The following is a 16,067-nucleotide window of genomic DNA, read 5'->3' as shown; positions in this document are numbered from 1 at the left end:
TTTGCCTCTGCATGGGTTCTTTTCAGTTTCAGGCAAAGGTTTTGGAAGCCATCTCCTTCTGAGTTCTAAAAGAACCCAATACCTATCATATTGGCTAAGGTAACTGAAAAAGAAAAATGATAAATGTTGGAGGAGATATGGGAAAATTGGACACTAATCCATTGTTGGTATAACTATGAACCATTCTGGAGAGCACTATGGAACCAGGCTCAAAGAGCCATAGAATTATGCATACCCAGGGCTGTATCCCAAAGAGAAGAGAGATAAAGGAAAAGAACCCACCTATATGGAAATATTTTAATAGCTTTTTTTTTGTAGTGGCAAAGAATTGGAAACTGAGGGGGTGTCCATCTTGAGGAATGGCTGAAAAAGTTAAGAAATGATGAACAGGATGAGTTTCGAAAAACCTGGAAAGACTTCTATGAACTGATGCAAGGTGAAGTGAGCAGAACCAGGAAAACACTGTATACAGTAACAGAAATATTGTACAATGATCAACTGTGAAGGACAAAACCATTGTCAGCAAAACAATTTTCCAAGATATCTACAAAGGATCCATGATGAAAAGTGCTCTCCACATCCAGACAAGGAACTGTTAGAGTCTGCTTGAAATCAAAGTAGATTCTCTTTCACTCTATTTCCTTCATGTCTGTTTTATTCTGTTATGATATTGTCTTCCATCATGACATGAGCAATATGGAAATATGTCTTGCATGAAAGCAATGGTAGAACCTATATCAGACTATTTATTGCTTTGAGGAGGAGGGATAAGGGAGGGAAGGAGAGAGTAAATCTGAATCTTAAAATGACAAAACAATTGTCAAAAATTGTTTCTAAGTGTATATAAAATTTTTTTTTAAGCTCATGAGAATGGGTTTTGAAGCCAACCCAACATTTATGCCTTGAGGAGCAAGAAGCTTCTTTTTAGGACCCAACCCAGTGGTAGCTAAGAGGAGGACTCATCTAGCATGTCCCATCTGTATGTAAAAACTGTGGACCAAAGTCATGTAGAAGAACTGTGCTAAAATTGAGCCCACTTTCTCCAGAAGTTGAGTAGTTATAGGAAAGGGTATGACCCAAGACGCTGGGGAAATGGTCCTCCTTTTATTGTTGCATGTTTTGAAAACATTTATTTCTCCCTCTTCACCCTGTATCCCTCACCCCTTCCCTGAGACTTATTGCATATTTTTGAAGTAACGGTCTTATTATAAAAGCTAAGTGATGTTTTAAATATATGTAATTTGTATTGATGTCTTTTCTTTTTATGTTGCCTAAATTTCCTCCTGAATCTGTCCTCTTCCTATCTTCCCCAACCTATCCCTCATAACAAATAATATTTTTAAAAGAAATAAAGTCAAAGACTAAGAGGGAAAAATGAGAAAACCAGACTTATATCTACAAAAATCTGAAAATATATGCAATGTTTCATCTCTGTCCAAGTGTGCTGGGTGGTACAGCGGGTTAGAACACTTGTCCCAGTATAATTTGACCGTGTGCACTTACTACCTAGGTGAACTTGAACAGATCGCTTAAACTGTACCTCAGTTTCCTCATCTAAAAAATGCTCCTGTCTTTCAGGGTTGCTGTGAGGATGAAATAATATTAAGAAAGTGCCCAGAACATTGCCCAGCACATAGTAGGTGTTATATACACACTAGCTATTATTTTTATATTTCTTCTTTAGTTTGTGATAATAACTGAAGAATAATATGATAACTGAAGAATAATAACTGAAGAAACAAAGTCCAAGCTGTGTGGTTTATTAGCAAAACATGTCACTGCAGAACAAATCGGGTCCAGGACTCCTCAACCTCAAATACAGATTTTACATAGATAAAAATTTTACATTTCAAGAATGTAAAGAGTATCAGTTTTCTTGTCTGTAAAAGAGGGATAATAACAGTGCCTACCTCCCAGGGTTGTGTGAAGGTCAAATAAGATAATATTTATAAAGTATTTGACACAGCAGGCACTGTATAAATGCTATGATAATTATGATAATGATGTCTGGAGCATCCTTGGGGTGTAAGCTGAAGAATGTAATTACTGTACTGGGTCAAAGGGTATGAATATTTACTCATTTTATTTGCATAATTTCAAATTGCTTTCCAAAGTGGATGTACAGTTTCACAGCTCTACCGACAATGTACTAGTGTGCCAATGAGAGTACTACAGACAGCTTGGACCATGTCAAGAAAGCCAATTGTCAAATTGCAATATTGTTCATGTCATGAGACTGAAGACACATATCACAACAGAATTTGACAATGCTGTTGACTGACAGAAGATAACGATGTGTATAGTTACACCTTGGAAATGGGCAGATTCTACAAATAAAGGTGTACTTTTTTTATTGGAAGGAAAGAAAAAAGAAAGAAGGAAAGAAGGAAGAAGGGAAGGAAGGAAGGAAGGAGGGAAGGGGTAAGGAAAAGAGGGAAAAAGGAGAGGAGGAAGGAGGGACGGAAGGGAGGGAAGGAGGAAGGAAGGAAGGAAGGAAGGAAGGAAGGAAGGAAGGAAGGAAGGAAAGGAGGAAGGGAGGAAGGAAAGGAGGAAGGAAGGGAGGAAGGGAGGAAGGAAAGGAGGAAGGAAGGGAGGAAGGGAGGATTGGTCAGGTAGCCTCATTGGTATGCTGATAAATGTTTTTAACAACTGGCTTTCTAGAAATCACACTAAGCTTTTCAGTTTAACCCGCATATGAACAATTTCTTCAGCACTTTCTTAGCTATAGAAAATCAATAGTTGGTTATCTTTGTTGATTTATAGTTTCTGAAGTGAGATCTTGGGGTGGTTTCGATTTGCTTTTCTCCCATTATTAGTTATTTGGAATATTCCTTCCTATCCTTTGAGAATTTATCTCTGGTGTCTGGTTTCTGTCTGTGTCCCCAAAGTCTTTTTGCAGTTTTAAGCTCTAACAGTGCTAATTGCTTAGATATTAATTTAATTAACTGTCGTTGAATCGTTTTTGTTGTGTCCAATTCTTTTTGTTTTCTTGGCAGAGATGCTGGAGTGGTGGGCCATTTCCATTTCCAGCTGATCTCACAGATGAGGAAGCTGAGACAAACAGAGTGAAGTGACTTGCCCAGGGTCACCCAGGTAGTGTTTGAGGTCACATTAGCACTCAGGTCTTTCTGTCACCAGGCCTGATCTTCTATCCATTTTACTACCTAGCTGCCCTTAATAATGAATATAGATCAAGAGTGATCAGCCAACGTTTGATAATTTGAACACCAAGCTTCAAGGGCTTTAACGGGCACTAAAACTTTTGGGGTAGCGTCATCTGAGATCTAGTCAAAGAGAGGTCTAAGAGCACGGAGGTGCCTTACTTCTGATTGGGCCACCCTTATGGCCCCGCCCCCCGAGGTGGACAATGAGCGCAAGGCCGGGGGAAGTTCCCTCGAGCCTGGAGGATTCTAAGAGTTTCATGCAGGCCACACCTCCCACGTGGTTCTCCTCTTGAGCACGCCCAACCGTGGGACTACATTGCCCAGAAGGCCGTGCCAGATCAAGAGGAGGAAAGTCCGTCCCCACACGGGTTTCCGCTCCTTGAGCGCCTTCGATACCGGAAGTTTGGCACGCCCCCTGCTCTTGCGCCACCTCAGCGAGGCGCGGCTACCAAGTGCTAGAGGCCAGAGTGAAAGCAATCAATGTAGACTTCTCCTGACAGCCCGAACCTGCACCCAAGCCGTGCCCCAGGTCCTGCACGCCCTGCCCGGACACGGACGTAGTGAGTGACCCCTCCAGCCGTGGGCTGCAACCCCGGCAGCTGTCAGAGCTCGATGTGGGCTAGACCTGCTGCATGGAGCCCCCCGGGACCCGGGATCCTCGGACTCCCTGGACCCTGAACCACCCCAACCTGAGCGCCCCCTCGCTCTAGGACTCCTTCCTCCAACCCTCCTTCCCCGAGAAACGCCCCTATCTCTGACCTCCCTCCAGGACTCCCTTTTTCTGACGCCCCCCCCAAACCCTTCCTCAGCACAACCCCTCCAAATCCCAAATCTTCTTCATTTCCCCAGGATCCCTCACCAGGACGTCTCCCCAAGCTTCCTTCTGAGCCCCTTCTCTTCAGGATCCCCCCAATTTCCTGCTCCTCGGAATCCCCCCAACCCCTCCCGTCTTCTGCACCCTCTTTTATGACTCCTCCCCCCCTTCAGTCTCCTAGGTTCCCCCCCAACCCATCATTTTCCCAAGAGTCCCTTATTTAGAATCCCCTTCCCCATACTCCTTGATACCCTCAATCTCCTGACACCCCCCTTTCCCCCAATTCCCCAGACTCCTCTCTCAGGACCCTCTGGACAGAGACGGGGCCCTTCCCCCCTCCTACAGGACCCAGGTCTAGAATGACTCCTTCCTCCTCCTGTCCCCCTCCCCTTCCTTTTAAGAGGAGAAGACCTGACCTGGCTGGGGGGGGGTAGGGAGGAGAAAGGGGCAGGCTCTAGACCCCAAGTCTGGGGGCTCCAAAGCCAAGTCAGTTCCTGTGTCCCTGCCTTCTCCAGGCCTCCTGCAGCCAACGCCTCTGCCACCTTTTCGTACCTATAGTTCAAGGGGGAGTCATGGCTTCGGGCCTCCTGTCTGCCGGGGGTCAGTGGGTGAGTAGGGGACTGGGACTGGAGGGGGCAGACTGGAGGATGGACAGACGGAGGGACTCGGAGCTGGCACTCTTCAACCTCCCAGAAGCAGCCCGTGCTCAGACTTGGTGTGGGATAGCGGGAGCCTTGGCTGAGCAGAGAGGGAGAGGGGCCCTTTCCCCTGGTGGGACCATTGGAAGTGGAATGGGGGCTGTAGAAGAGCCCTTCCCTTAATTGTGCTCAGCACTCAATTCCTGCTAATTAAAAAGGTGTCTGGAAACTGGTGCTGCCCTAGGCCAGGATCCAGGAAGACCTGAGTTCAGATTGGCCCCAGACCCTTCCTACCTTCCTAGCTGGGTGACGCTGGGCAAGTCACTTCCCCCCACTTGCCTCCGATTTCCTCATCTGTAAAATGGTGACACACTGGAGAAAGAAATGTCACAACACACCAATGTCTTTGCCAAGAAGATCCCTCAGGGTCACTTGGAGTCCAACACAACTGAATGTCTAAACCAGAACAAGCATGCCGATTGGCATTCTCTCTGTGCCAGACCTTCCTTTACCTGGTTCATGGCTTGTGCCTTAAAAGAAATAAGCCAAGAATCTTTATTCCCAAAAAGCTAAAGAGGAGGAAGAACCCACGTGAGAACAGACCAAGCCAATGTGGAGGATGGGTGGGGTGGATTGACGGCATGAGAGGGTTTGGGTCCTGATTTTTTTTTTCACCTAGAAATGAAGTTCCTGTAAAGAATTAATTAAAACCCTTACATTTTGTCTTAGAATCCTTAGAATTGGTTTCAAGGCAGAAGAGCACTAAGGGCTAGGCAATGGGGTTCAAGTGACTTGCCCAGGGTCATCCAGCTAGGAATTATCTGAGGCCAGATTTCAACCAAGGACCTTCCATTTCTGGGTCTGCCTCTATTCACTGAGTCACCCAGCTGCCTTTTAAATAATTCTTAAACTGTATTTTTAAAAAGTATTAGATAAATTGCCGAATGCCATCAGTTGTGCCAGGGATAACATAAAGACCAGGCTTTTGAACACTGGCATCGATCTGGCTTCTCAGGTTCCTGTTGATGATCTCTGAGAAGCCATAAATCTGGCTGGTTTTTCAGGAATTGCCGACCTTCAGAGATGTGGCTGTGGGCTTTACTCAGGAGGAGTGGCGGCACCTGCACCCATATCAGAAGGCACTCTATCGGGATGTGATGCTGGAGAACTACCACAACCTGGTCTTCCTAGGTAAGGACTCGTCACAGTCGTTCTCTTGCCTAGCAACTGGAGGCATGGATTTTAGAGGCCTCGGATGTAGGGGGTCCAGGTTCGGCACGGAGGGTGCTCTACTCCTGATGGGGGAGATTGTGGACAACAATAGCAGTCAGCTGGTGGCACGGCCTAGGGAATCAGCTTGATTGATGTCTGGGTGGAATAAGGAGGCAAAGCATGCCTGTATTCCAGGACTAACCGTACATGGTGGACTAGGTGGCCTTGATTGCATTCATTAGTCAATCATCTGAACCAGAGGGACGAATTTTCTGTCTGAGCCCACAATCTGGTCTGTGACCCTAATTATTCTACTTTTAGGAACAGACAACACCGGATCTCTAAGCAATTCTTTATGCTCCTCTCTTGGCATTCCCAGCATGTCTACTTTTCCCCAAACAGGGAAGGGACTGGGATTAACTCCCAAGCTGACTCTGAACACAACATTTATCCATTCCCAATGAACAGGACTTGTCGTTTCCAAACCAGCTATGATTGGTCAGTTGGAACGAGGAGAAGAACCTTGGCTACCAGAGGGAGCTGTCCCAAGAGGGCTGCGTCCAGGTGAGTGAGTGAAACAGGTGCATAGGTTATGGCAGACAGCATCGCAGCTGGCTGGTCTTTCAGGGAGAAAGGACTTTTCCAATGTCCTTCCAGCTCCCTCAGCCTGGAGAAGAGCCAAGCCTGTCTGACAAGATCCTGCTGTCCTGTCAAGGTGTTGTCCACTGACAGGCGTCCTTCCTTTTGAGCTTCTTTTACTCTGCACAGACTCTTTCTCGGAGGCCCTTGGCAATCCTCATTCATATCCAAGTTAAGAAGCGGATAGTGGTCTTCCTTCCATGACATGTTGTCAGAAATTTGGTATCTGTTTCTGTAATTCCAAGTAGGTGGTTGTGGCTTTCTTCCAGGCCTGTGATTTCTTTGGCTTGGGGATTTATTGGTGAGCAGCTCACTCCACTCCTCTCTCTTGGTACCTTGCAAATAATGCTGCTGTCACAAGCTTGGGGAATGAGCACGTCCCAAGCCGTGAAAGTGAATCTGGTGGGATGGTTATTATTTTGTAACTTATCCAGCCAGCACTTATTAAGCACTTGCTGTGTCCAACCTCGGCGCTAAGCCCTGGAGCTCTAAAGAGAGTCCCTTGCCCCCAGGGAGCTCCCACTCTGATCCAGAGAGAGAGCATGGGTCCACATACTAGGTCCATGAAAGAGCTACAGAGTAGTCTGTGAAAGTAATTTCAGAGCAAAGACATTATCTGCTGGGAGACTGGGAAAGGCCTCCTGCCTGAGGTGGGATCTGAACTGAGTCTTGAATGAAGTCAGGGAAGCTAAGAAGGAAGGGTGATAGGGCAGGGCATTCTAGGCCTAGGGGGCAGCCAGGGCAAAGGCTACGAGGTGGGAGATGGAATGTTGTGTTTAAGGACCTGTGAGGTCACCAGATAGCTGGGTCCCAGACTGCATTGAGGAGAAGGAGAAGTGAGGAGGCTCAAGGTAGGTTATGAAGGCAGGGGATGGAAACCTTTAACTGTTAAAGAGCTGTTTCTCTTTGATCCTGAAGTAGTAGGACACTGTAGGAGCTCAATGGGGGCAGGGGTTGGGGGAAGTGGTGCGGCCTGGTTGGACTGAGCTTTAGGGAGTGTCAGAGGGTTGGAGGGTGAGAGAGGTGTGAAGTGATGAGGACCTGAATGAGAGGAGTGGTTCTGTGAGTGAAGAGAAGAGAAGAGGGGATCTAGGTGAGACGTGCTCTGAAGGGAAGACAGAGACTGGGAGAGGGGAGGCCAGGGCGCCTGGGAAGCTGGCAGTGATCTTCACAGGAGTGGATTTCAGGCTGCTCTCCATCAGGCTTTGAGGGAGGGAATGTGGGTTTGTTTTGTGACTTTTAGTTATTTTTGCAAACTTGAGAGTTGTTCTCGTGTTCTCCTCTTAGAGGAATAGTAGATTGGTGCGGATTTTTAAGTGATTATTCACCATGGATGTTTTTTCTCTGAAAATTGCCCATTTATACTCTTTACTGTCTGTCCATTGTAAACTAGAGGCTGGCTTTGTCATTACTACCACCTTTCCTCCTCTCCTGGCTTTAATTACCTCCAGAGTCAACCACTGGGGACTCTGGGCTCTAATAGTTGGCCCCTAGCTGGTGTGATCGGCAGTAAAGAAGACTGCTGCAGGGACATCATACCTTTGAAAAGTTGATATTATACCTTTGACATGTGAAGCTGTCCCTCAAAGGCCATCATTTGCATTGCATTGCATCACCGTTAAAAAGCCAGGCCTTTGCTTCAGGGAGAAATTGAAGGTCCTTAAAAAAACTTGTTGACTTCCTCAGTTACTCTTGTTTTCCTCATTTTTCATTCTGGGCCCAACTTCTGGTCCAGCTATTGTATTTACTTAAGATATACAGATATTGGTGAAAGATCTTTATAGGGGTCCCAGGACAACGGATGCTCTCCTTCCTTTCTCAGGCTCTGACTTCACTCTCCTTCCACTCCCACCAAATCTCGTAGCCATTCATTACCTCCCTTGTTCTCTGCTCCTGAATCTCTTACCTCTTGTCTTATGACTGCACTTCACCTTCCTCCAGTGGTGCTGATTGAAGGTGGAAGAAATCTGACCACTGAGGTGACTAGGTACATTACAAACTATATTACATAGTGGTCATTATCAAAACAACTCTATTTCTTAGCCCATACTAGATTGTTTTGATAATGACCACTTTGTAATATAGTTTGAAGTCTGATACTCTTAGGCTACCTTCCTTCACATTGTTTTTTCATTAAATCCCTTATTCTTGACCTTTTGTTTTTCCAGATGAATTTTGTTATTATTTTCTAGCTCTGTAAAATAATTTTTGACTAGTTTTATTGGTATGGCATTGAATGACTCAAGTAATTAGGTAGAATCGTCATTTTTATCATACTGGCTCAGCCCACCCATGAGCAATTAATTTCTTCAGTTATTTAGATCTGACGTTATCTGTGTGAAAATGTTGGGTAATTCTGTTCATAGAATTTGGGGCTTTATCTTTATAGGCCGTCTCCCAAGTATTTTGTGTTGTCTGCAGTTATTTTAAATGGAATTTCTTTATCTCTTTCTGCTTGGTTTTATTGGTAATATATAGAATTGATGATGATTTATGTGAGTTAATTCTGTATCCTTCAACTTTGCTAAAGTTGTTAGTTGTTTCAACTAGCTTTTTAGTTGATTTTCTAAGGATTCTCTTAAGTATGCCGTCAGATTGTCTGCAAAGAGTGATAGCTTAGTTTCCTCATTATCTGTTCTGATTTCTTAAATTTCAAAAAACTCTTACTGCCATAGCTAGCATTTCTAGTACACTATTGAATAATAGTGGTGATAATGGGCATCCTTGCTTCACAACTCTGGTTAAATTGAGTAGTCTTCTAACTTAGATTCCATTACAGATAATGCTTGATGATGATTTTAGATAGACACCACTTATTATTTTAAGGAAAGCTCTATATATTCCTATGCTTTCTAGTGTTTTTAATAGGAATGAATGTTTTATTTTGTCAAAAGCTTTTCTCACATCTGTTGAGATGATGATATAGATTTTGTCATTTTTTTTATTGATGTGGTCAATTATGCTGATCATTTTCCTAATGTTGCTCCAGCCCTGCATTCCTCACACATCCCACATTGTCATGGCATATATAGCTTTATGATATATCGCTGTAATTTGTTTGCTCTAGTATTTTATTTAAGATTTGTGCATCAGTATTCATTGAGGGAGAAAGGTCTATAGTTTTCTTTGTTTTTGCTCTTCTTACTTTAGGTATTAATACCATCTTTGTGTCATAAAAGGAATTTGTTAGGACTCCTTTGCTTTTTTTAGTTTATATAGTAATTGTTTTTTAAATATTTGGTAGAATTTGCTTGTGAATCCATCTGGTCCTGAGGATTTTTTTCTTAGGGAGCTCATTTATGGCTTTTTAAGTTTCTGAGATAGGGCTATTTAAGTATTCTGTTTCTTCAGTTAATCTGGGCAATCTATATTTTTAAAGATATTAATCCATTTCATTTATATTGTTAGATTTATTGGCATGTATTTGGACAAAAATAACTTCCCTCCTAACAAGTGCGTTAATTTTATCTTCTTTGGTAGTGAATTCATCCTTTTAATTTTTGATATCGGTAATTTGGTTTTCTTTGTAAGTCAAATTAACCAATGGTTTATTTTGTTTGTTTGTTGATCTCTCCTTTGGCTTTCAAGATTTCCAACTTAGTGTTTAATTGGGAGTTTTTAATTGGTTCTTTTTCTAGTTTTTTAGTCGTATGCCCAATTCATTGATTTATTCACAAGTGTTTAGAGAGAGAGAACATTTCTTCTAAGTACTGCTATGGCTACATTCCATAAAATCTGGTATATTGTCTCATTGTTGTCAATCTCTTTAATGAAATTTTAAATTATTTCTGTCATTTGTTCTTTGACCCACTCATTCTTTAGGTTTAGATTATTTAGTTTTCAGTTAATTTTAATCTGGTCTTCAGGAACCTTTATTCAAAGTAGTTTTAATTGCATTGTGATCTGAAAAGAATGTATTTAATATTTCTGCTTTTCTGCCTTTAATTGTGTCATGAATGAAGTTTAACAAAGCATGTTTTGCTGAGCAAGATGTCATTTTATTATCAGGGCTGGTAACTTGAGAATAAGATGGATCAATGGCTGCCTCAGTTTCCAGCCAAAGACCTCTAGCAAAAGACTGGCCCCACTTTTGTAGGTTTTGGGAGCATGGAATGAAAAACAAAATAGGGTAGGTGACATGGGGTTGAAGACAACATGATTGGTTACATAACAGAGGTGACGGGAACAGTATGATTGGTTGGAAGTTGGGAATGAGGGACTAGCAACAGCCCCTTACTTTCAGTGCTGTGAATAAGAAGTATTCATTGAGTGGATCTACAAAAAACAAAGATAATGGCCCAGACTTTTTTGGACAGAAACTGGATATCATTGAAAGATAAGCTCAGTGGTGTAAAGATTTTAGACCTAACTCCCTTTTGTATACCTCCCTCCGTTCTTTGTGGTTAGCAGAATTTCTTAAAGCAAGAATAGAACAATGATTTAACAGGAGACTGGATCTCTAAAATTTATTCATTACAGCTAACTGAATTCTGATTTAAGTTTAGAAACAGAGAACCATGACTTAAGCAGTTACAGGACAAAATTAATTTTAAATAAGATCAATAATAGTTATTCAGTCTCAATGTAATTTCAATTGTGAGGTTTTTATGTCCTTATATACTGTTAATTTTTGTGAAGGTGTCATATATAGCTGAAAAAAGTATACTTCATTCTATTCCCATTCAATTTTGAACTAGTTTTCTCCATTTCCCCTTTTCCCTGCTCCCTTCTCCCAGTGCATCCCCCTTCCTGACCCCTTAATTTATTTTTTTTTATATTATCTCAAAACAGTCAACTCAACTGCACCCTTTGTCTGTATATCCTTCTAATTTAGGAGTTACAAAAAATATCTACCAATATAGGAATAGAAATAATTTAATCTGACTGAATCCCTTATGATTTCTCTTTTGTGTTTATCTTTTTTATGCTTCTCTTGAGTTTTGTATTTGAAAGTCAAATTTTCTATTCAATTCTGATCTTTTCATCAAGAATGCTTGAAATGGGGGCCTCTAAATGACTCAGTGGATCCAGGCCTAGAGACAGAAGCTCCTGGGTTCAAATCTGACCTCAGACCCTGGACAAGTCACTTAACCCACATTGCCTAGCCCTTACCACTCTTCTACCTTGAAACCAATACACAGTATTGATTCTAAGACAGAAGGTAAGGATTTAAAAAAAATGTTTGAAATTAATTTCTTTATTTCATTAAACATCCATTGTCCCCCTTAAAGGATTATACTCAGTTTTGCTAGATAGGAGATATAGCTCCTTTGCTTTCTGGAGTATCATATTCCAAGCCCTCTGATCTAATGTAGAAGCTGCTAAGGCTTGTGTTATCCTGACTGTGACTCCATGTTATTTGAATAGTTTCCCTGCTGAGATGAATGCATTCCTACCACAAGCTGCATGACTGTGTGTGTGTGTGTGTGTGTGTGTGTGTGTGTGTGTGTGTACACACACATAGATACATACACATTCATCTTGGGGCTAGCTTTTCTTCTCTTTTTTAATCTATTCAGATGAAATTGAGGTTCAAGTCATTCCCTTGCTCTCTACTCTTATTTCCTTGTAAAATGACCCAGTACGGTTTCTCTTTGGTTTCCATGATCACCACTTGGTCTAGTGCTCTTCCTTTGTCATTGTTGGAGTACTTATGGTAGAGAGTTAGGCTGTGCTGCTTCCTCATAATCTATCAATTTCCCCTGGACTACTTTCCTTCCTCACTCCTGCCTCTTAGAAATCCGTGTTTTCTTCAGGGCTCAGCTCAAATCCCAGCTTATTCTTTCCCACTTATCTTCCCTTCTCTTTCCTCTCCTCAGCTGAGATTATATTCCTTCTATATATCTTATATATTTATACCCAGTTATTTCTATGTTGTCGCCTTCATTAGACAGTTTGTTTCTTCTCCTTCATAAATGTATATATGTGTGGAAATAAACGTTTTATATTGTTTCATTGTAGCACTTATAAGCACAATCAGTTTCTCTCTCTTAATGAAAATTTATGTTTTGTCATATCTTACGGCATGATTGCAATTACTGCTTTTTTGGAATTGTTGGATAGCACTATGTTGTTTTTATTCTTTATGAGTCTTTTTTAATGCGTTTCTTATATAACCTAAATTCATGAATTTTTTTTCTTTTATCCATTCTGCCTTTTCTTTTACTGTTTATCTGTTAGCTTAAGGTTATGATTGGTTTGCGTTTCTCTCCCTTAATACTTTTTATGTTGATTTTTATCCCCTTCCTCTTAAAACAAAACTTTCCCCTTATGATTGATTTTGTATTCACTACTTTCATCCCCACTCATTTGTAGGCTCGATTTTCTGGTGAGTAGCTGGATAGAATTGAATTAAATGATCTCTTGAGAGACAGAGCTAGCATTCTGTGTTTTTTTAAGGTTGCTTATCTGATTTGGAAAGTTCTTGTTATTAGAATATTAATTTACTTTACATTGACCTGAATGTGACTTCCCTTCAAGAACTTCTAACCTTTGGTTCTAATTCTCCCTGTTGGAAAATCTTGAACCCCTAAAACTACATTACCCAGAATTCCTTTCTGTATTACCTAGAATCCTTTTACCTTTTCCAGCATCCTCAGGTTTATGTGAGGATATTTAGGTTTGCTATGACTCCTCCCATGTTCTTTTTTACTCATGACTGGGCTGAATTCAGGTAGTTCCTTTACTTTAGTTATTATTAATAAAACTATATAAAATATAATATTTAGTTATTGGATATTAATTAAAAAATCCACATCCCCTTGATATCTATACAGAATAAATACCCTGCTTTGTGTAGGTAAGCATCAAGGTGTGATGAAAAAAGCACTTGGGGGGCAGCTGGGTAGCTCAGTGGATGGAGAGCCAGGCCTAGAGATGGGAGGTCCTAGGTTAAAATCTGGCCTCAGTCACTTCCCAGCTGTGTGACCCTGGGCAAGTCACTTGACTCCCATTGCCTAGCCCGCACCACTCTTCTGCTTTGGAGCAAACACACAGTATTGATTCCAAGGCAGAAGGTAAGTGTTTAAAAACCAAAACAAAACACTTGAATTGGGTTCATCTGACCTTGGTTTGAACCTCAAATTTAGGAGCAGTGTGACATTGGGCTAGTTTATGAATTGCTTTGATCCTTGGTTTCTTGATTGGAAATGTAATAATTTACTTTGTAAAGATATCATACCTCACAATGTTTCGAGGATCAGTGTGAAAGCATACTACACGAGTATAAGATTGTGTTATGTGTTCTATAGTTTAACATTTGGCATATGGGAGGAAAGAATATTTATGTACCTTTAATCTCTTTCAGGTTGGGAGAGTTGGCCTGAAATCAAGCAGTCATTTATGAGACTGGACATTCCTCTGGAAGAATACCAGGAAAGACTCACAAGTTATGGTCCCCAGGCCTCCTATTTGGAAGACACCTTAGAAGGTGGGGCAATAGAGAGGCCGCATAATAATGGGGAAAAACCTTTTGAATGCAGTGATTGTGGGAAGACTTTCCGCCTGAGTACTGCTCTTGCTATGCATCAGAGAGTTCATACTGGAGAGAAACCTTATGAATGTAATGAGTGTGGGAAATCCTTCAGGCAGAGGGCACATCTTACACAACATCAGAAAATTCATTCGGGAGAAAAACCTCACGAATGTCAAGAATGTGGGAAGGCCTTTCGCTTGAGTGCAGCTCTTGCTATGCATCAGAGAGTTCATACTGGAGAGAAACCTTATGAATGTACAGAATGTGGGAAAGCCTTCAGGCAGAGGGCACATCTTACACAACATCAGAAAATTCATACTGGCGAGAAACCTCATCAATGTAAAGAGTGTGGGAAGGCCTTTCGCTTGAGTACAGCTCTTACGATGCATCAGAGAGTTCATACTGGAGAGAAACCGTATCAATGTAAGGAATGTGGGAAGGCCTTTCCCTTCAGTACAGCCCTAATTATGCACCAGAGGGTTCATACCGGAGAGAAACCATATCATTGTAATGAATGTGGCAAGGACTTCCGCATGAGTACAGCTCTTACTATGCATTTGAGAATTCATACTGGAGAGAAACCTTATGAATGTGACGAATGTAGGAAAGCCTTTTCCAGGAGCACAGACCTTACTCACTATCGGAGAGTTCATACAGGAGAGAAACCATACCAGTGTGATGAATGTGGGAAGTCCTTCAGGTGGTGGACACATCTTACTCGCCATCAGAGACTTCATACTGGAGAAAAGCCTTATCAGTGTGAAGAATGTGGGAAAGCTTTCAGTCGCAGGACACACCTTACTCGTCATCAGAAAGTTCACGGTGGGGAGAAGTCTTAGGAATGGGAGAAGTCTTTCTGTCAGAGTACACAGCTGACTAATCATTAAGAGTTTATTCTGTGGAGAAATCTTATGTAATCAATATAGGAGACTGTTAGACAGACCACATACCTCATTTGTCAGAAAAGTCATCCTGGAGACAAATGAATTAATCGTATATGGGAAGATTTACTTGAGCACAGCTCTTAGTCTATAGCAGAAAGTTTATACCGGATAGATAGATGCCTTACTAATGTAATGAATTTGGGAAGGTCTTCTACTAGACCTCATCTCTTATCTAAATGAAAGGTGGTATTGGGTAGAAGTCTTATGACTCTGCACAGACCTTCAGAGATTAGTTCTTATTATGCATCCGCATTCATACTCAAGAGATAACTAAATAAGACTTTTATTTGACCTCAGATGACTCATACTGATTGAGATTTAATGGATGCAGAACATAGCTCTGAATTAAATATGCATTTAACAGTGGAAACGGCAATCAAAAAGCCCTTTGTGGCTTCCTAAAGAAGAGATTTTGAGAGAGTAATTGCATTTTCTTTATTGACAGGTTTACCTCAAAATCATCCTATCAAATGATGCAGGATGAAATTTATTGAGATTTTAATTAAGTATTTAACAGTGTTTCTCATACTCTAGTTAAAAAAATGGAGATTTCTGGGCTAAATGATGGTGCTCTTAAATGGATTTGGGACTAGTTGGTTGACCAGATGCCCAAATATAGCCATTGATAGGTCAGTAGCTGCCTGAAGGGAACTCTTTAGTGGTGTGCTTCAAGAATTTATTGTTGGTTTTGTGTGTTTGACATTTTTATCACTGATTTGGATAAGGTCATGCTTATTTTGCAAATGATACAAACCTAGGAGGGATAGTTAATACACTATGGAGCACAGTCAAATCTGAAAAGTTCTTCGTGGACTAAAATGAAAGATCAAATACCTTCCATTAAGGAATCAGTATTTGCCTCACAAGGACTGGGGTACTTCGGCCACTTATTTCACTAAGGGACTCCCTTTACTCTGTACACCGGTGACTGGCCTGTAATGAATCTACACTCCCATTTCTCATGCTCTTACCCAACCTGGTCACCCCAGGGACAGATCGTTTAAAAGCCAAGATTTATGTTTATATTTAGGTCTTCAGGTATAAAGAGTCCCAGTTTACTTTGTCCTCTTCAAACCTCATGGAATATTATGTTCAATTCTGGGTACCGCAGTTTAAGAAGGACATTTATAAAGTAGAGTGCCTAGAGGAGGGTAATCAGGTTGGTAAAAGACTTTGCTCCAT

At 41.6% G+C, this 16,067-nt stretch overlaps 1 protein-coding gene across 2 annotated transcripts; it reads left to right on the top strand.

Moving 5' to 3' along the window:
- Positions 1–3,396: 3,396 nt before the first annotated feature.
- On the top strand, positions 3,397–15,256 carry LOC100617273 (zinc finger protein 82 homolog). 2 transcript variants are annotated; one of them, XM_007490347.3, is made up of 5 exons: positions 3,397–3,724; positions 4,494–4,586; positions 5,681–5,807; positions 6,297–6,392; positions 13,774–15,256. In XM_007490347.3, exons 2-5 carry the CDS (start codon positions 4,551–4,553, stop codon positions 14,778–14,780), a joined length of 1,266 nt encoding a protein of 421 aa, XP_007490409.2. In that variant the 5' UTR covers positions 3,397–3,724; positions 4,494–4,550; the 3' UTR covers positions 14,781–15,256. The 2 variants fall into 2 exon arrangements, with proteins under 2 accessions (XP_007490409.2, XP_007490410.2); XM_007490348.3 differs by lacking the exon at positions 4,494–4,586.
- Positions 15,257–16,067: the final 811 nt, after the last annotated feature.

This window comes from Monodelphis domestica, chromosome 3 (genome assembly GCF_027887165.1).
Source record: "Monodelphis domestica isolate mMonDom1 chromosome 3, mMonDom1.pri, whole genome shotgun sequence".
Classification (NCBI taxonomy): domain Eukaryota; kingdom Metazoa; phylum Chordata; class Mammalia; order Didelphimorphia; family Didelphidae; genus Monodelphis; species Monodelphis domestica.
Note: the sequence above shows the minus strand (reverse complement) of the source record. Positions and strands in the feature narration are given on the sequence as shown.